Source organism: Zootoca vivipara, chromosome 4 (assembly GCF_963506605.1).
Source record: "Zootoca vivipara chromosome 4, rZooViv1.1, whole genome shotgun sequence".
NCBI lineage: Eukaryota > Metazoa > Chordata > Lepidosauria > Squamata > Lacertidae > Zootoca > Zootoca vivipara.
Window position 1 is genome coordinate 44,609,018 of NC_083279.1, and position 21,399 is coordinate 44,630,416.

General features: G+C 41.9%; 2 protein-coding genes across 5 annotated transcripts in view; one reads left to right on the top strand and one right to left on the bottom strand.

Moving 5' to 3' along the window:
• The window catches only part of SYTL5 (synaptotagmin like 5), an 81,052-nt gene extending 73,223 nt beyond the window's left edge, over positions 1 to 7,829 (top strand). Inside the window, exons 17-18 of one of the 3 annotated variants that reach the window (XM_035114679.2) lie at positions 394 to 570; positions 2,119 to 7,829. In XM_035114679.2, coding sequence (XP_034970570.2) covers positions 394 to 536 — 143 coding nt within the window. In that variant the 3' untranslated portion in view covers positions 537 to 570; positions 2,119 to 7,829. Of the gene's footprint in view, positions 1 to 393 lie in introns of all 3 variants that reach the window. The other 2 variants (XM_060273537.1, XM_035114678.2) reach the window with 2 other exon arrangements.
• The window catches only part of SRPX (sushi repeat containing protein X-linked), a 34,125-nt gene continuing 20,318 nt past the window's right edge, over positions 7,593 to 21,399 (bottom strand). For both annotated transcript variants that reach the window (XM_035114681.2, XM_035114682.2), the window contains 8 exons: positions 18,843 to 19,034; positions 17,377 to 17,553; positions 15,082 to 15,208; positions 14,572 to 14,693; positions 12,177 to 12,356; positions 9,986 to 10,119; positions 9,672 to 9,793; positions 7,593 to 8,126 (listed from right to left, as the gene is read on the bottom strand). In XM_035114681.2, coding sequence (XP_034970572.2) covers positions 7,946 to 8,126; positions 9,672 to 9,793; positions 9,986 to 10,119; positions 12,177 to 12,356; positions 14,572 to 14,693; positions 15,082 to 15,208; positions 17,377 to 17,553; positions 18,843 to 19,034 — 1,235 coding nt within the window. In that variant the 3' untranslated portion in view covers positions 7,593 to 7,945. The remainder of the gene's footprint in view (positions 8,127 to 9,671; positions 9,794 to 9,985; positions 10,120 to 12,176; positions 12,357 to 14,571; positions 14,694 to 15,081; positions 15,209 to 17,376; positions 17,554 to 18,842; positions 19,035 to 21,399) is intronic.

Below are 21,399 nucleotides of genomic sequence, written 5' to 3' on the forward strand. Positions count from 1 at the left end.
GAGCACTTCGTCTGATTCTTTAGGTGTTGCATATGTATAGGTGAAGCACACATTTCTTTCGTTGTTTAAAGCTCATTTGTTGTTTTTACCATTAATTTAAAAAGACATGGAGCACCCCATCCTTAAAATGCACCTGCTCCATTTTCATAGCTATTGTTTTAAAAGTAACTAGTTTTTGGAATTTTTTTGTTTTTGTTCTTACTCTTCCTTTAGACTTAATCTAACAACAATCTTTAATAGATTAGGGTTTTGTTTTTCCCCTACATGAAAAGGAAAACATAGATTTCAGAGGCTATAGGACAGAATACATTGGGCATATTTTTATTTTTAAATCAATATATTTCTCCTATGGTGCCAAATGCTCTGACCTTTGCCATGTTTTGCAATTTCCAGGTTTCAGTAACGGCAAAGAAGTTGACTGGATGGATTCTCAAGGGGAGGAGCAACTTCTCTGGCAAAGAATGATTGATTGTCCTGGGGATTCTGTGGAAGGTGTATTAATGCTGAGATCTAGCATGGGAAAACGCAGACTCTGAGAGGGGCTATGCGTAGGCACAGAAATAACTCCAGGTATTTTGCTTGTACAATTAATTACAGGGTGGTATAATGAAAGCCAACCTGCCATGGAGCAGCTCCTGGTGTAAATTTGCACATGTAAAATAGGGAAAACAAGGACTTTCGGTCAACTTGGACTTTCAACTCTCTTGAAACGGATTATAAATGCATTCAGCACTTTCCTGCGATTCTTATCATTGTGTTTCCTACTGTGACTGAGTGGATGGAGTAAGTTCTTTAAAAAAAAATCTACAGAACCCTAGTTTCAGCAGCCCCTGTAGATTGTTATTATTTCAAGACATGGTTGTGTTTTCACAGGAGAAACTCGATTAGTAGGCCCCAAAGTGCTTTGTGATACTGTTTAGGCCAATTCAGTCCAAGCCCATTTCAAATAAGTGTAATGGTTGGAAGATGCAAAGGGGATGGGATTGCAGGCAAGCTGCAAGAATAATTATTTCCATCTACTTTCCCTTCCAAATTCTGCATGTTCATATTCTTGAATGGTTCCCAGAAGTGGCTTTGGTAATAAGCAGTTAAGGAATCCCTACGTCCTCACTCAGAAGCAGAATGGCTATTTGGGGGTGGGGGTGGGTGGGTTAGAGACCAGGAGAATTTGATGACATAAACATTTCAAGAGTCCCCACAAATCTCAGCGGTTGTGCCCCCCCTTTAGACATTTGTTTGGCATGTTCCAACCAGGACTCTCATAACAATTGGACAGAAGAAGCAGTTGCCATTCAGGGTCGCATCCAGTGCTGCTATTCTGCTAGCACAGCAGACCTCCACTTGTGCAATGTAACTTTGCCTCCCTCTACAGAGTCTCAAAATCTGCTTCAGAGTGTTGGAGGATTCTACAGAGTAATTTTGAGGGGGTGTGGGGAGAGGAGAGGAAGTCTCATTGTGCTGGCGAAACTGGATACCACCCTACGTTTCTATGTCTAACCAAGTTAATTCTTCCCAGGACTTTGACCCCTTCAGAGCAGAATAATTAATTAACGTTCCTAAATTAGTTGAAAGCTATCAAGCAGATAATCAAATCTGTGCCCTAAAGCAGGGTTGTTAGTGCCTACTAAACTTTTTTAAAATAGCCTCTACTAAGTAACTGCACTGCACTAAGATTTAAGCTGTTTGCTGCTAATATATTTAACTTAAACCTCCTTCCCTGTTGTAAGGAATTGAATGATCAATTATTCCCCCTTCCCCACAAACCCCCTTTGAGCACTTGAAAACTGTAATATTAATATCCATCACCACCCTCATCCCTTTCCTTAAGTTGTGCATACCTACTTCTTTCAGCTTTTTGTTATTGTATTGTATTTGCTTTCTATCCAAGTCAGGGGTGGCTAGGTTAACCTGAGATCCTCCAGTCAGTTGTAATCCAACTCATTACATTCCTGACTATTGCCCATGCTGGCTGGGACCGATTGGAATTGAAGCCCAAACATCTGGAAGGTCATATGTTAGCCACGCCTGATACAGGCCTTGAAGTACGTTAGTCAGAGTAGGATGTGAAGCAGATCTGAAGTACCACCTTAACTATATCTTTCTTCTTCTTTCATAAAGCTCTGGTTCAGTCCAAAGATGAGGCACTGTGGTGCATTAATCCTGCTGTGAACCGTTCACCACCCAACTCCCCAGTCACTGGAACTCAAATGGCACATAGTCACTGCTCCTGCTGAGTAGCTTCAGGCACTACATTGCGTTGAAGAATTCAAAGGGTGCAATGCTGTGCCTTTTCCATTTTAATTTGGCTGAAGGAGAATAGGAGCATTCAATTTGAATAACTGCATTGGAAGTGTGATCCCTTCACTTTGACTTGTAGTCTACCTTGGTTTGCTTTCTTTTGAAGATACTGTGAACACTGTGCCACTAAAGCAAATAGAAGAGCAGTGAGCAATAGGATCCTCACACTGTTGGATTAGTTATTGGTAGTGCAGTGACAGCTTTTGCCACAGAAGCAAGCAATGTAGTTGTGAACCATACTTCTGGCAGGGAGGGTGGCTCTCAAATGGTGTCAATGGCAGCACCATTTCCAATAAACATAGGTTCTTGGGTGAGGGCCATGTGTCTCTGTGGCTCTTGCCAGATGCAGTGGCCAAGTCATTATTTGTACCACTAAAGCGAAAGCTGAGCCCTGCAGTGTAATCCCTGTCATCTGAGAGTTAGGATGTCATTCAATTTGGTGGAATTTATGAACGTAGGAAGCTCTCTTAAGAGTCAGACCACTGGTCCATCTAGCTCTCTGCTGATAACTTTACCCAGCAGCAGTTCTCCAGGGTCTTAGAAGGACCATCTTTCCCACAGTAAAACAATAATAATTATGTTTAGAACTGTGAGAGACCTTTTGCATGTAGAGCAATATACTCAAATACAGAGTTACGGGGACACACGCATGGTAAATTTCTGTTTACCAAGACTTTCAGTTACACATTCTTAACAAAATCAAGCTCCCACTTATTTGTTGTTGTTGTTTTTTTAAAAAAACCAACACTGGCTTTTGCACAAAAAGAAATACAGTGGTACTTCAGGTTAAGAACCACTTTAGCTAATGGGGCCTCCCGCTGCTGCCGCTGCGCAATTTCTGTTCTCAGCCTGAAGCAAAGTTTTGTTTTGTTTATAAATTATAGAAACAAAATTATCAAAAAAAGTCCAGTGACTTCAGCTAGGCACTGCATCTGCTCTCACTGCTCTTTAAGGTGGTAGGTACCCAATTGCTGTATCGAGCTTTGAAAATAATGTTTTGAAAATACTTTGTTTTAAAATACCAGCAAAAGATTAGCAGCATGAAAAATAAAATAGAAATGCATACCAGTATTGGTAACAATACTGTTCTAGCTCAGGTATCTTTGAACTTTTTCAGAGCCAGGACCTACTTTTAACCCAAACATACATTTCGGGACCCATTTCTAAATATTTTACCATATATTGGCATGGTGGTAGGGCTCTACTTTTGAATTAAAGTGTGTGGGTCTTTTGTGAAAGGGCACCCCCCCAATTCTTTAAGGATTTCTTAAATTCACATAGTGAATAAGGCTCTCTCTCATTTAAATGAACAGACTGGGCAGATGTTCCTGGGAAGTGATCACTTACAGGGAAAATATGCAGGCTTCCCATGGCTCATTATGATATATATTTTTTGCACTTCAGTAACTAAAGTTTAAAAAATTTCCTTTGGCTTTGTGGCATGGTATACATACACAGAGGAAGATTTTTTTAAATATATTAAAAATGGCTGAAACACAGCATGTGAATCAGACCTCATTTAAGACATGTCTTAGTGGGTGAACAGATGAGGCAGAGCAGTGATTCAGAAGAAGTACAACAGGTCCATTTCTGTGTTCCAAAATCACTTTTTCCATTTGAAAACTGCAGTCATTGCCATAAAATGGTATCAATACTAGGTGAAACTGGATACTGTAAATACCAACAGAAACCCAAAAGGCTAGGTTTGTGGCTGGTGCATGAATGTACAAAATGAAGTGTGGCAATCTGTTTTCTATTGAACCATTTTGTATCCCACAGGGTAGAGATGAATTCAGTAGAGCAGGTATGGTGGCAGCTTTCAAACTTTTCCTGTCTCTTCATATTGCTTCGCAACTAGATAGTAGAATCTCCTAACAGTATTGTTACAATTTCTTTCTATCTTTTTTCCGCATTTAACTACACCAGTTTTGTAATTTTCCAGCTTATAGATGTGAATTGCATTTTAAAGGCCCAAAGTCAGAAAGTACAAAAAAACCCTTCCACTTTTCAAACCTGAGAACCTCCCAAAATGCACAAATTTCATCTGTCTTAACACCACCCAAAAAAAAGGTCTCTTGAGTTGAGACACAGAGTTTGCTAAACACAGGTCTCACACTCTGCCGTGCTTTACATGTACCTACTGGGTTTTCTAGCAATGGTGTGGATACTTGGATATAAAAATAGTAGATCCTCTTAAAAAAATTAGGATCAGGGGTAGCTAATCTATGGTCTTCCAGATGCTGCTGGACACCAGCTCCCCCCCCCATCTCTATCACCCATTCTGGCTGCAGCTCATGGGAGTCCAACAGACTCTGAAGTGCCAAATGGTGGTCACGCCTTTCTCTAAGTGTGGAAGTTTTCCTCTGTAACTTTACCAAACGATGCTGTTTGGTCTGCACCAAAAGTCTGACTGGCACAAGTAATGTGCTCTCTAGCACAACGTGGAATAACCACCTCGTACCACCAGGCTCCAACTTTTAAGAAGACAATGGGGTTGATTCATTCCCCTGCTTGAATCTTAAGAGGTTGACTAGCACAACTCAACTGTGGCAATAAATTATGGTTAACTGCTTGCTTTAACTACTGTCCTGCAGAATTTTATCCTGCTAGTCTTCAGATGGCTTTGGCAGCGTGTTAAAAACATCCATGTAAGTTAGATTATTTATTTTTTATCAGAAAAAATGCTTTGTTGTGTGCAATGTCTTTCTAATGTATTTTTTCCTGTTGTCTCATTTGGAACAATTATGCTGTGCATGAACTGTAGCAAATTACAAAGGGAACTACATTATGTTAAACCCTCCCAAAAGTCAGCCAGAACTTTTCCCCCCCATGCAGGCTTGCTTTAATGTACATTCCTATGTATTTATACAGACTTATGGATTGTTGGGGGTGGGGGACTGGCTTCATTTGCAGTTAGTGTAAAAGGTCTTATTTTTGTGTGCAATTAAAATATTTCACCATGTTAAAATTTCGATCTGTGCACAAGCTGAATTTTTAAACAGGGACTCCTCTAGTTCAAGCATGTGGATCCTGTAGCCCTCTTGGTGGCAGGAGCACCAGGCCTCCCCAAGGCTTTGATCAGTAGCCATGTTGGCTGGGGATGAAAGGAGCTAGTCCAGCAATAGCTGGAGAGCCAGAGGTTCCTCACCTCAATTTTAGGGCAATGTTTCCCAGTGTAGGCAGGTTAAATTGTTGCCTTTGCTCACCTCTTTGGAAGCAGGTTTTCTCTCTATAATAAGTCATTCTAACCCTCAACTATAGTAAAATTGAACAGAGATGGGTGCTTGTTACTGCATAGGTACTCTTAGGATAAGAAAATAATATTTGCTGATGAGCTACATTTGGTTTCATAAAATATATTAGATTCAACCCAAAGGGATATTGTTCAAGACTCCCTGTGGGTGATTTTCTGCTCTCAGGATGCTAAGGGTGTAAAATAAAATTGGTGCAAATGTGTCCCTCCTGCCATTGGCTCAAAGGCTCTTTTATGAACAGAAGGGATTTTTTTCCCCGCATTGTGGAAGAACATGTCTGGAGCCAACTCTACTTATTCTTAAATAAGTTTAATGCTGTATTGTTTTAATATTCAATTGGAAGCCACCCAGAGTGGCTGGGGAGACTCAGCCAGATGGGCAGGGTACAAATAAAAAAATATTATTATTGAACTTAAAGAATAATCATCAATATACGGTAATTATCCTTGCAGGAGAAAAGTCTAGTGAGAGTAGCAAAATTTAAAGGAATTCACCCTCCCCTGTTAAATACAGTCATACCTCGGTTTGAGTACAGCGGTACCTCGCTTTAAGTACACAATTGGTTCCAGAAGTCTGTACTCAACCTGAAGCGAACTTTCCCATTGAAAGTAATGGAAAGTGGATTAATCTGTTCCAGACGGGTCCGCGGAGTACTTAAACCGAGGTATGACTATACTTTCAGTTTAAGTACTTCATGGAACCGTCTGGAACGGATTAATCCACTTTCCATGGGAAAGTTCGCTTCAGGTTAAGTACAGACTTCCGGAACCAATTGTGTACGTAAACCAAGGTACCACTGTACTATGAAATGACTCTAACATTGATTACTTAGTAGTCTAGCTTTAGAAAATTGAGTTGGTTTTTCATGCCAACCTTCTGGTTGGTCTCCAGGTGATGGGCGATGTTAGGTTTTCAACATTGCAATGTAGCACCAGACCGAACATCGCACTCTGGCAAAACACTGCAATGTTGAAACAAGCTGCATTGGCCCCAGCCCGTGAGGCGCGGTCTGAAATTGCTGCAGCTTTCACCATGGGAGCTAAGGCAGTTTCACCCCAGGGGCGGAGGAGCTCCTGCCCTCCGGCTGACATCTCTGTTGAAGGGCAGGCAGCCACATGCCCTTGAATGGAGATGTTTATAGGAGCCCCCACCCTGCCTCCAACTCACACCAGCTGTGTGCAAGGCTCCCTCCGCCTTGGCCGGCAGACAAGCGATCTCTTTCTCCTGGGAGCGAGACAGAGGAAGCCCTACTGATGGAACCTGACAGGCGCCATCTGCAGGGCTCCCTCAAGTGCAACGGACCCTGCCTCCAGCTGGTACAAGCCAGAGGCCAAGTGGGGCTCCGTTGAGGAGCAGGAGCTGCATGCCTCTGAACAGATAAGTTGTGGGGAGCCGAGGGAGAAACAAGCTACATCGGCCCTGGCCAATGTAGCTTGTTCCTCCCTCAGTGGTATGAGGACCAGAGGCGGTGGTATATTTTGGGTGAAACCGCCACTGCTCCAGAGTCCCTCTGCCGCAGCTCGTTTCTCCTTCATGCGTTGGGTGCTGGTGGCAGAGGGACTCAGCAGAGGCAGTTTCACCCACACTATACTGCTGGGTGAAGCAGCCGCCACTTCTAGTCCTGAGTGATGTATCAATACATCGCCAAGGCCTGCTCCCATCATCCCAGAGCATTTGTCATGCATGACTGATGGGAGCTGTAGTCCCCAAACACTTGCAAGACAAAAAGTTATGGGAAGGCCGCTAAAGTGGGAACAACATTTAAAAATGGTTAATGACATTACTTCTTTGGTAAATTTAAAACAAACTAAGCCACAGCCTGCAATTCCTGCTTATGCCCTGCCCCAGAATAAAGGAGTATAGCCAGAAAAGAGAAGTTGCAGCTACTAATTATAAACTCTGCCAAATGAAGTTTGATAATCAAGACATAATTCCACATTTATTTCTTTGCCTCCATTCCTTGGGAGTATCTTAAATATAAAGCCTTTGCACTGTCTGTAGTTACTCCATACCCAAATGCTTAAGATTAAAACCATAAACTGCAAAACAACATCTTTATTAAAGATGTGTAAAAAGAAAAGGAAACATTTACACAGGGAGCAACGTTCAAAGGCATTCCTGGAAACCTAACCAAGGTAATTTGATATTTTCATTCTCTTCTGTAGATTTTCTTAGAAATCTCTGGAAATAGTGAAGAGGCATTATGTAAAATGCTAAATAAATGAAGCTCCACAACACACACACACAAAGCTAAACACAAACATACATTCATTTTTTTTTTAAAAAAAGAATCTGTACATCAGTGACTTCCATAATACCATGCTTTGTGTAGTAGCACCGGAGGGGCAGGGAGAGAAGCAACATACCGCCACGCAAATGGCTGTAATCCAGACTCAGGGACAGGACTGGCCAGCTTCTGCTTGCAGTTTCATTTCTTCTTTTCTCAAAGGGAAAGCATCAATGAGAGCAAAGAGCTCAGCAGGAGTCGCTGGGAAAGGATATCGTTCTTTGTCCACACCATGTTTATCAACCACCACCATATTGAAGTTATAGTGGGGAATGCGGAGTAACAACCTGAAAATATGGAGAGAAGCAGCTGGTTTACTTTTAAAATAAGCAGCTACATTACATGTATGTTCACCATGTGCTGTTGCCCTGAGCACCTTTTGCTCCTCACGCTGCACCTGCCAGCCCCATGCTGCTTTGAAAGTCCGAACCCACATCCCAGCTTTGCAAAGCAGTGTGGGCCTAGCAGGGCGTAACAACCAGGTATCCCTCCAATCAGTCCAATCCTAACTGATTGGAAGGACACCTGCCCTGTTGTGTTCCCTGCACCCCAGGCACCATGAAGACATGCTCCGCCGCTGAATGGCCATACCTATCCATTGCAATGAAGTATGAGAAAGAACAATGCCCCTTTTCAGATATTTTTTAAAGTGAAAGAAAGATTATGCACAACTGGCCACAGTCAGCCAGTCAATATACAATTTAAGACCATGAATTTTAAAGCATGTATTAAAAAGACAATTGTCCAATCTTCAAATAAAAGCTGCTACACTCAATCTTGCACAAGTTATCGTGTTACATCTATGAAAGTTGCTCAATATTTTGTCCACTGGTTGTTGTTTTCAGAAGGACCACGCCTTCTGTTTTTATCACTGTGTTGATAAAAGCCTGCCCATCCCTACTTCCTCTTTACAACCTTGAGAGTAAGCAGCACCAGCCACTGATGCAGTGCTGAAAACTCCCATCATTTCCCTACTCTTCCAAATGACTGGTATATGCGCAGTGGGGCCACTACATTCTTATGAGCAGAAAAGACCCTCCTAACCCTGAAACACAGTGCAAACTGACCTTGTGCAACACATTTGTGCTGAGGAAAAGTAGAACAACCACTGGTTCCCCTTGCAATAGGGTTTGAACTCAACACTAGCATGATCCTGCCAATTATGTCCTGGTATCAATATGAGCTATGACCCTCAATTGTGGAATGAAGCAGCTGATCCCCTTATTCTGCAATGGAGAGGTAGCTAACCTGGGGCGCTCCTGATGTTGGGTCCAGCTCCCATTGTAGTTAATGGTCAAACGGCTGGAGTTAGACTCCAGCAACATCGGAGGGCCAGAGGTTTACCACCCTGATATAGTGGCAACTTGAGCATCCCATTTGTACAGCTCTAAGCATAGGAAAAGCCAATCTTCTGTAGTAAGTAGAGCAGCATTTCCACCCCCAGCTGCCATGGAAGAAGCATGCATGGTGTTTATCATATAACTTTTGAGTCTACAAAGGCAGGCTTTTATGTGGGCTGGACATAGTAATTGGTATAAAACAGAGCTCTGCTTCAGAAAAATGGATCGCAAGATTAAACATCAGAACATGCATATACTTTCTATACACTGCTTGGTGACTATAAAATTTGCACCACGTCTCCTTGAGAAATATTCTCCAACCCATGCAGAATTTATGTTCAGGGATTCGGTTTGCTCAAGGGAATCTCACATTGTTAGTTTTGTTTTCAACAAATATTGTGCTTCCCTAAAAGTGCAATCAAGACATTAAAGGGCAATATTGGGGTGGGGGAACAATTCTGGATTATTATCAACAGAGAGTTTTTAATTTACCTGAGTTGCAAAGCCAGCGCAGGAGGCATCAGTCTCAAGCCTATTCTTCCCAGCTGTGCTGGATAGACTCCAACCAACTCAATCACAGTCACGTGCCGGAGATCTAAACCACACAGCGCTGGCTAAAGTAATAAAGATATGAATTGGAGATAAACATCAAGTGGATTAATCGTAATGGGAGTTTCTGCAATGTGTGCTTAATATTATGGTCCTGTAATGTAAGGGACTCTCAAGACTTATATAAAAGTTAATGCACTGTTAAAGACACGGTTCATCTACCCTATTTTGGGAGCTAAAGTGGAGCTGTGCCTCACCTGCAGCATTCCCAATTGCAATCTATAGAAGTAATTGGCTGCAGTCGGAGTGGATATAATGAGCAGCCTCCGTTTCTCATAAAACTGGTCCAGGAGGGCTGCTGCAGTCCTCACGCCAACATTAATGTTCATGGCTGAAATTACAAGCAAGAAGATAATGATAATCATGATAATAGACCTCTTTTCAACCTTAACTGGAGATAATGGCAACTGATTTGGTCATGGAATTCAACAGAGGACAGAGCAGATTGAAAGAAGCCATAATGTTCTCAAACACCAAGGTTTTAAATGGTAGCTCAATTCTTAACAGCAACAGAAAACTCAAAAGCAAGATGTGCAGCCTGAGACTATGCATTTTAAACATAAGCAAATCCCTCTGGTTTCAACTGAATTCACTCCCAGATAAAGCCCTGAAGGGTTATAGCCTTAGATCTTTTCTGGATTATCAGAAATTTGCACAAGTTCAGGAAATGTACAGTTGTTGTTCATTTCTGGTAGAGGATCCGGACAAATTCTGCTGCAGATACTTGTGTTGCAGAGATGTTATTTTTTCCAGTGTTCAAACTAGCATGTAAACATGTCATGACGATTATTGAAAATTGCCTTGTGGTGGCATGTACATTACAAGCACTCTCTTTGGATAACTAACCCCCCACCTATTTGTGTCATTAGATCATGAGGCAGACTTTGACATGGGCAGGCAAACTGTGAACTTCCATATGTTGTAGGACTCCAGTTTCTATCAGACCTAGCCAGGAAATCAGGGATGATGGGAATTATGATCCAACAAAAGCTAGGAGGCCACATGTTGCTATCTCTGCTTTAACGGATTGGTTAAAAGTATTTTTCTTCCCTACACAAAATATGCAAGAGATTCAAATAAGGCAAGCATTCAATCAAGAGAAGTCTTGACCTGACACCACACAGGCTCACAGAGTGTGTGGGGTCCTTGAAGCCTGTTTCATGCACAATCACCCAGCAATGCCTGTGATTACTGGGACACATCTGGGCAGTCCTGATTTTAGGGATTGGACACAATGCTACCTCTGCATGCAACATTAAGTAATGCCAAATATTATGACATTATACTGGCATATTGGTTTATCACATTCTAAATGTATGAGAACACCTTTACTGAGTTAGACCATTGGCTCATCAAAGGTTTCTCTACTCTTAATGGTACCACCTCTCCAGAATCTGAGGCAAGATTTTTCCTATCCTTTAAGATAGTTTAGCTAGCCATGCTGAGGGTTAAACCTGGGGCCTGGCTTGGGCTCCTCCCTGGTAAACACAGCTCGTAGGAAGTCTGCTAGCCATTAATGATACAGATGTTCATAATACTTAAGTGCTCTGCATACATATCTTGCCAAGTATCTTTGATCTAGCAGCCAGAATACAGGAAAAGAATCACACTTAAATCTTTTCACTCACAACCTGCAACAAATTACTGCTTCTTCCAGATGCTAAGTGGTATTTACTTTGCAAAATCTGCACATGTTTTGAGTTGGCAGGAGAATGTGGGCGGATGTTTGGTAATCAATTCCTATCAAGAAAGAGAAAGAGATCAATAGAATGAGAACAGGAGAGAGATGCAAAGAAATCTCAAGTCAGAGAAAGGAAATCCGTATATAATGGATGTAGCACAGACAGCTCTTTAATGTGTGTGTTAAGTAAAGCTGCTTCTTTTACATATCCAGGCAGAGCTCCCCAGCACCCTTGCCTGCTAATGCTACATTGCAAGCTGTTTCTAAACATGAATATGAGTTTTTAAAACAGCTTGTAATGGGGAATATAAAACTGGTGATTAGGAAATAACATAAAAACCTCACTGCATTTGTGCAACTTCCCACAAGCTTCTGTGGATCAGGGCGACTGAACACCTCTGGAAAAGGTGAGAAATGTCTTGGCATTAACACAATAAAATACCGCATTTAGGCTTAACCACAGATTTGTATCCCATGTTATCGTCAATAGACAGGTAAGTTTTATAACACGGAGATCATGATTCATTAGCAACATCTCACTTGCCTAACCCTGCATAAACAGCTTGCTATCCAAAACCCAGTGAACAATTGTAAGTGTTGAAGCGTGTGGAACAATTACAATGTTTGTGCTAAGCAAGTCTTCCCACAATACACACAATCCTGCCACCCCATGTGCTGCTCTTTTACTGGAATTATTCATTACGTACGTGTACAGGTTGGCTCCGTTCCTGACCAGCCTAAATTGTACTGACAAACTCGTGCTGGACTTCCCTGCAATTCGTATCCACCGATGCAGGAAAATTCACAGGTTGCGCCATAATTATCCCCGTCACCAGAGCATTTTATGTAGCCATTTTCTGGAGCATTCAGTTTCCCACAACGTCTGACTGTAAACACAAAATGAGGAGCATTCAGTGATTCATTTTCTCTCCAAATACATAACTACTATGAAATGAAAATGCCATTGCATGGGTTTTTTTTTTTTTTTAGCCTTCAGGAGACATCATCATCTTTTGATTTTATAATCGGTTTCACATATAGATTCATTAACACACACAGGTGTGTCATTCACATATATTAACTGATGCATGGTATAGCCTGATATTTCTTATATTGTTAACAGCCCTGAGCTTATGCTACACCAGCATGGCAGAGTTTAGACCTGACACACTCAATTGCTAATGCATAGAATAATGCTAATTGCTGCAATATGCAGAGACCATAGCTTCTAATACAACCTCTATATTACCAATTTCCTCTTGCAGTGGTACAAGACTCCCCCAAGAGCCATTTAGTGGCACAACAGCTAGAACTGTGGGCCCGGCTCTCTGCCTGTTTTTCCAAAGTATACATAGCAAGTGGAGCAAAGTATACATAGCAAGGGGGCTGCTCTGTTCCACTGCCCGAGCAAGGGCTGTTGCATAACCAGACTGCAGAATAATAATAATAATAATAATAATAATAATAATAATAATAATAAATTTTTATTTATACCCCGCCCTCCCCAGTCAAAAACCGGGCTCAGGGCGGCTGACACCAACAGAATTACAATAAAACATAAAAACAATTAATTAAAATACAGATTAAAATACCGTATTAAAATTTAAAGTGCAGCCTCAATTCAAGTATTCCATAAATCCAAGCCATGAGGGAGGAAAAACACAGGGGTCAAGCTGAGTCTAACCCAAAGGCCAGGCGGAACAGCTCTGTCTTGCAGGCCCTGCGGAAAGATGACAAATCCCGCAGGGCCCTGGTCTCCTGGGAAAGAGCGTTCCACCAAGTTGGGGCCAGTACTGAAAAGGCCCTGGCTCTAGTAGAGGCCAATCTAGCCATCTTATGGCTCGGGATCTCCAGAATATTGTTGTTTGTGGACCTTAAGGTCCTCCATGGGGCATATCAGGAGAGGCGGTCCCGTAGGTACGAGGGTCCCAAGCCGCATAGGGCTTTAAAGGTCAAAACCAGCACCTTAAACCTGATCCTGTACTCCACCGGGAGCCAGTGCAGCTGGTAAAGCACTGGATGAATGTGATCCCGCGGCAAGCAAGAAGACATTGCTATGTCCCAAACAACCCAGTACCTTTGTGATGCTAATTTTCTTATTGGTTGGTTCTGTGGTTTTAATGTTATGATTTTAACAACAGTATTGAGATTTTTTTATTTTTTGCAAAATGCCCTATTTGGTGAAGGGTGATGGCGGCAGCAGCAGCAGCAATAACAAAGTATGCACAATTCCTGTTGCATATCAGTCACTAAGCTTGAACTCTCAGACAGGCTATTCTGTATGTAGAAGCCATTTCTTAAGCATTGCTTCCTCCAACACTAAAAACAAGGGCATTCCACTAATTATTCATAGCCGCTCTTATCAGCGACATACCCTGGTAGAACTCAAACTAGTGAAGATGGAACCATTCACAAGGGCTCTTTTTGGCACCTCTCGCCTAGCCATCATCAAAAACTGTGGAACATAGTTTTAATTATGTGTATCTGAAGAAGTGTGCATGCACACGAAAGCTCATACCAAAATAAAAACTTAGTTGGTCTTTAAGGTGCTACTGAAGGAATTTTTTATTTTGTTTCGACTCAGACCAACACGGCTACCTACCTGTAAATAGTTTTAATTACTTATTAAGATATTTCCATTATGCCCTTCACGAAAATGGTCACAGGATGATTTACACCCAATTAAGGCAACATAAAATATAGCACATAATAAAGATTAAAACAATTAATCAAACCTCAGAAATCAGCTTCCAAAAGCCCATCCCCCCAAAAGGGAGCAGTTTTTACCTGGCATCTAAAAATAAATACAAAGTGGGGGCAAGTTTGCCGGTCTCAGTTTAGAACCTAGCTTAGGAAAATTGAATAGAGGCATATCATTTTAAATATATTCCCACATCAGGAAGTATAATGGAGTGATGCCACAACCTCCTGGCATTGTACCCACCTGGTTAAGGAAGATCACATGCACCAAATACCATCAGAGAAACTGCAAAAGTAGGAGCAGCAGCAGCAGCAGCCATGCTCCTCCAGGTAAGATATAAATAAATAGGGCCTAACTTTGATGCCTGTGCTTCCCCCAACCCCAACAGCAAATGTTCTTACCTTTAACTTTAACATAAAATCTGCACGTTCCCTTATTCCCGGCTCTGTCAAACACAGTGTAGTGGATCTTGTGATCACCCTCTGAAAAATGTGATCCCGGTGGTAGTCCTTTCAAAATAACACTAAAAAGAAAGAAAATGTTGCAAAGAATAATTATTATTGTTGCAGAGACAGGACCTTTTAGGGAATGCAATCTAGAAGATTCATGTTCAGTGTGCAGCTCAGATTATAGCAGTGCAATATATCCTTTTCCAAAATTGCCCACTGGCAGCAAATATAACAGAATGCAAAAACGGTCCCTATGGAGGTTTATCTGTAGATTTACTGCTGAAGCACAACCCCTGAATCAGAAATCACCTGTGCAGCCGGATTTGCTCTGCCTGTACCAAACAGACCAGGAACACTTGAAATACAAGTTCTATGGGCACATACAGACTTCCAGGGGTGAATGTGTATTAAATCCAACCCATATCTTTATATACTTTAGTTAGTTCACACATTTCCACTCACTCTGTCAAAATGCCATCTGCAGTGTCCCTTCCCTCTGGGGTTTCCCAGAACACTCTGGCTGTCAGTTTATTGGGCTCTGCAGTTTTCTCCTTTACACTTGGGCACTGGATTCTAGGCGGCTCCATATCTGAAAATAAACACACGGGTATAATAGCACAGCCACACTTGGTTTAAGATGATATCCTGCAGGCAAAGCAAACAGTGCAGAAATAATCTTGAACAAGTTAATCATCAAGCTGCTACCAGGACACTTAAAATTGACTCTGGCACAACATCAATAACACCAAATGGAGATTATTGGGGAAAAAGAAGGTATCATCTTGAGATTAAAAGCAAGCAGCTCAGGAAAGCACTGAAATGGTTTCACACACACACACACCCTTGTTTTTTCTTCTTCCATTTTTATGCACCTGAAAATTCCTCTAATCTCCAGAACTTTCTGATGTTTTTTTTAAAAGCACTTTATATAAAAATTACTTTTCAGTGTATTGATGCATTCTAATTATTGAATATCTACTTTATTCTAGAGAGCAGTTCTGAATGCAAAAGGTCTACTTGCATGTTTAGAGGCAACTTCACCTAGACACCTCTAAAAACATTTTGTATGAATTTTGCCACCTAAATGCAATGTAAGGCTATTGACAGTATCCTGTATCAAAGGGCTGGGTCCTACTATATGGGCCCAATGACACAGGCTTCCTGATGCATGATGTTTTGAGCAGTCCTCTCTTTCAGGGAACTCACCAGAACTCAGTTCTGGTACCTCTCAGGTGGGTGCCATTGCCGCCATAACAGAACAAGGGAGGCGTTCATGGTGAGTTCCGGCACCCCTGTTTCCTAAAAAATAGCACTGTTTTTGAGCATGATATATGCTGTGGGGAGGGATAGGAGAAGTAATGTAATGCATGAAGCAGCATTAAAGAGTCAGTACACTAGATTGCTCTCCCACTGCAGGGCAGCTGCTCCCTGTTCATTGCAAAGGAGTCTTCTGGTACACTTCCTATTAGCAGAAGGTGGTGGTTCATTATACAACTGCAGCCCTTCTCAATGAAGTCTGAGAAAGGACACACAAAATGACATGTAGCTGCTGGTGCAAAATTGTCAGTGCAAGCTGCTTGCAATGCACATGAGAACAAGCAGTTCTGCGGGTAAAGCAGTTGTGTGTGTGAGGACCCAAATTCTCAGTGCTTAAGCTATTACCTAAATATGTGCATACACAGAATTAAATGAAACGAGGAACGTTCCTGGAAAACGCAGTGTTTCTGATATGTGTTTATGAGTCTCCTATAGCAGAGGACCATCGTTCCCCCGTATTACTATTAATTTCAGCTACTTAAGACACCAGACTTCGGTTACTATAGGAACTGCATCTCCAAGCACTCATGGATCAGTGAACTCTTCTTGCTGGACCACAGTGTTTTAAGCCATTTTAACTGCTTAGACATAATCGCTATACAAGCACACACACAAGCCCCTGTCTTCCCATTAATTTGTAATGGAGAGGGCAGAATTATGAGAAGTCATGACTAATTGGAACTTCCTCAACTGGGATTTCTTATCTGCAGCAATGTTTTTTTTAAAAAAGCCACAAATTTAATTTGAGCCACATAAGGAGAAACTATTAAACCAAATAAATGAAAGACAGTGAGACACCGTTTCAGCAAAGTCATCCTAGACAGCCTCCAATGTTGTTTCACAAACATTTTCACAAAGGTCAGAAGAGCATCGACAGGAGATAACAGACACTGGAGTGTCCCTGATATTATTATTTTTTTAATGATAAAATGTTTCATATCCGGTAGTGTCATCTTTACTTTCAGAGTGCAAAAGTGTGCACTGCAGTTCTGCCAGGCTGGTAGGTTTGTGAGAAAATAATCTATCAAACCCACTGTCAAGCCATTTAAAGAGAAATCGTTTACTTCTATCCCACCCTCCCTCCGAGGAGCGCAGGGGTAGCCACCTGTGGTTCTTATGCACCTTTGTTTACCCTTGCAACAACCTTGTGAGGTAGACTGGATTGAAGAATAGTAGTAGTAGTAGAGTTTCATGGCTGAGTGGGAATTTGAACCCAGGTCTCCCACACCCTAACAATGCACTACCCCTCTTCTCAATATACACTCTATAGCCCAGGGCTGGGGAGCCTGTGCACTCCAGATGCTGCTGGACTACAACTCCCATCATCCCTGACCATGGGCAAGCTCTGAATCTAGTTTTAGCTGCAGCAATATAACTGCAAAGCAGCAGTTGTGCTGCTACGGTGGGCAATCTCTGCACATCCTCCCAGGCCACACTTACCAACACAAGAAGCTGGTCGTCCACTCCAAAGTTTGTTATCCATACATTGTACTATTCGGTCTCCTTTTAATTGGTATCCTGGTGAACAATAATACTCACACCTGGAGTTATAATATGCACCATCTAAACACTTGAATCCTCCGTTACCTGGCATCGAAAGGGTTGGGCAACGTTTTTCTACAGGGGGGGGGGGGAGACATCAAATTACTGAGGATATTTTTTAAAAAAAACTTTGCACTATATGCAAAGATATACCTATTCACCGAAAAGCAGTACATCAAATGCATGTCAGTGTTGATTAAGTGATAAAATATGAGGACTTTCAAAGCAATGCACTACTAGTGGAGTCACTTTCCAATACTTCACCCTGCAGCTCTCATGTGTTCTTCATGGTTAATGTACATGTAACATGAAACAATCTTCCAGTCCAAAGCTGATGGCACGTCAGTGGAGGCCTTGAATTTGCATGATCCAAAGCCCCAGCTGTTGCTCCCAGGAAAGGTAAGAAAAATCCTGGAACTGGTGGGCTTATTCTCTCCCCCCCCCCATTAGGGCCAATGAGAGAGAGAAAATAATGGCTGGAATAACCCCCTGGCAAACACACCGTCTACCTCTGCCAAAGTAATGGATGCAGGGGGTACTTCGCTTCTCATGTACGCACTTTGAAATGGCTGCATTGCCTTTAAAACATGAGCACACACAGACTAAGGCACAGATCCCAAAGTAAGTGAGCAGTCCTGCCCCCCCCCCCTGCCCCGGGTCTGCTGTGGAAATGCTCAGGGAAGAGGGAATTGCCAAAACTCAAGTGGACAGCCTTATGTTGGACGGTGATCCCAACGAATTGAGCATTAAGCTTTCAAAACAGATCTATGCATATGTGTGTTTATCTCTCTCTTTCTTGAGTGGCTTGTTTGAGCCATCTAGAGCTGGCAGGCACAAAAGGGACATTATCAAGGTGTGCCTTGTTTTGCTGCTATATTACACTTGGAGCAATTTGTGCTTTGGATTAACCTGGGAATGGTGATGTTGAAGGCAACGAAGTGTATTTCCATATTGTAAAACTGGGTCTTATTTAGCTGTCCTGGCAAGGATATTGTTACAAAAAAAGTATTTAAAATATTCTGCTTTAAGACAGTAGATGGTGAGGCTGTTAAGAGCTCACATATCAGCATTTATACAACCCTATAGTGGGGTGGGGCTGGTGAGAGTGTGAGTCCTACAACACCTGGAGGATCCCCACAGGTTCCCTAGCATTGTGGTAGGAGATTGTCCTTGGTGACCGCCTTGCGGATGTTTTCTGTATGTGCAACAAAAACAAAAACAAAGCATTGATAAAAGTGCATAGAGAAACAGAGTTACCGTAATATTTTTGCTGTGTAAAAAGATTTAACTCTTGCCTCTCTAGTAGATATAGGCTGATTAGTCAGAAACAACTGAACTGAGAGCCAAAGTAATGATCCACTCACGTTTGCACAAAACTTTGCCAGACCAGCGTTTGTTTGACTGACACATAAGCTCCTGGGGACCGTGCAGCTCATAGCCTTTCTGACAACGAATGTCACATTTCGTTCCCAAGACGTTTTTATAATACCCTCCGTGAGGGCTTCTGCAGCTGGCATAGCCGTATTTCACCTTGATAGGAGAGCACCATGGTGTATCTGGTGAAAGACGTATGTGCATTCATAAGAGGAAAAAGAAAATGCACAATAATACAGGACAGTATCTAAGGCTGCAATTCCACTTGTTTGTGCGATGGAACTTTCCTCTCCTCTACCCCAACATTCAAAATCTGTGCCAGAGGGTTGGGGAACCGTCCAGAGCACATTTGGGGGGGGGGTGTTGGTGAAGGGGAGAGGAAATCTCCTTGCTTGAATGGAGTTCTGCATGCACATTGTTGGATAAAACCCACATGTTTAAAAGTGGTGTTGGACTAGAGTTTACTGAGAAGAAAAAGAGAACATAAAATTACACACAGAGAGGTAGACTGCAAGATGATTATAGACTCCCTCCAAAGTAATAGCACCAAAGGCAGTTGCTTTCTATGTGTGGCATGTGAATTATATTTTCTGTTCAAATCTTGAGCCACTAAAACTCAAAGGAATGACTAGCACGGGTGCAGTGGGATGATGAGCACTGACCCCTTAGTTTCCTGCTTGCGGATTAAGCCTGCCACCATGTGGACAGTTAGAATTATTAGATATTTTGTTAAATTTTTCTCCTCAAAAAGAAATCAATCTAATGAATTCAAATCAAACAAGTATAAAATGTTGTTTTAAAAAATAATAATTTATGAACCACCTTTCACATAAGTCATAAGGTGATTGACAACCACACAATAAAAACAACTGCGTATGTGGCATATTGTTTACTTCGCTTAGATGGCAATCCTAACCCCAAAGTCACCTGGGAGTAAGCCCCATTGAACTCCATAGGACTTATTTCTTATTAGACATGTATAGGATTGCACTGTTACTCTCCTATTTCACAGAAAATATTTCCTACAGATCAATCTGTAAAGTGTGTGCGTGTGTACGCACACACACATGCATGCACAAACACACAAACATGCCACTTAAAAACCCACTCTGCAAACTATATTCCATTTGGTTAAAGCTCATATATTTACTTAAAATGATTTTAAAAAAATAATGCTGGATTTTAAGTTCTGTGTCCAAGAGTTAGAAGTAATGATTATCCCAAATAATGGAATCTTGCTTATTAAGCCAAGTCTTATTTGATGTATGATGAATCGATATTGCACTGTCCTTGAGGCAGTGGGGTCTTGCCTATACATAGCTGCCAAGTTTTCCCTTTTCTCGCGAGGAAGCCTATTCAGCATAAGGGAATTTCCCTTAAAAAAAAGGGATAACTTGGCAGCTATGTGCCTATGGCGTATGCATCCGGAAGGGAGATCAAGACTGGGGGCAGCGCTGGAGAGAGGGGGCTGGTCTACAATGTAATACTGGGTGTGCGACAAAAACTTACACATAGCATCCAAACTGATGAATTAACGTGCTTAACAACGCACATACAGCCAAGGCAATTCAGTTTAAACACGACTCCAGGCAAAGGAATCTCATGAACCTTTTTCTTCAAGGCTCAATGCTACCTTTAAAAATGAGTCACAGTAAAAGGCAAACATGCAAGAGAGAGATGGGTGATGGGGGAAGTATGTGCTAGGGATGGAGGCAAGAGATTAAGGGAGATTATCCCATGGTCTGCTGATTAGGTAGCTGCAAGGTGGTAGAAGGGCAGCAGGGTAGTGGTGCTGAATTCTATGTATTGAAACCCACCAGCCAAAATATTGGCTGCAGTCCTCTAGTTTTGGGTTGGTGGAGTTTGCTCTGTAAAATTTCTGCACTTGCAGAGGAATGAAAGAATACTTACCACATTGTTTCTACCAATGGTAGGATACTATAGACCAGGCATCCCCAAACTTCAGCCCTCCAGATGTTTTGGACTACAATTCCCATCTTCCCCAACCACTGGTCCTGTTAGCTAGGGATCATGGGAGTTGTAGGCCAAAACATCTGGAGGGCCGCAGTTTGGGGGTGCCTGCTATAGACACAAGCATGGGTGTACCAGATTAAGGGACATTTTCAGCCTATTCAATAAAGAATATATATTCCTGACATATATAGACACAAGCACAGAGACTCCTTTTTTCTGAACTTCTGAGATCTGAAATGCATTGGATATGCTCTTGTATAGAGGTTCTACTGCATATTGAAACAGAAATGACATATTCAACTGACTGGATGCAAGGAGTAAAGCATTACAGGAATACATAATGCAAGCATATGAAATTCTTATTAACTTTGGAGTTATGTCAAGATACAATTCTCAAAGTCACTGCGGAATGCAGAAGCAACCTTTTAGATACCCCAGTCCCAACATCATAAGTGGGTTTTTTTTAAAACTAATACTTTGAAACTGAGCTCAGAAACACTTTGAGCCAATGCAATCTATGAAGCTCTGGTATAATACAGGGACAGCACCTAGTTCCAGTCTGCAGCCTGGCAG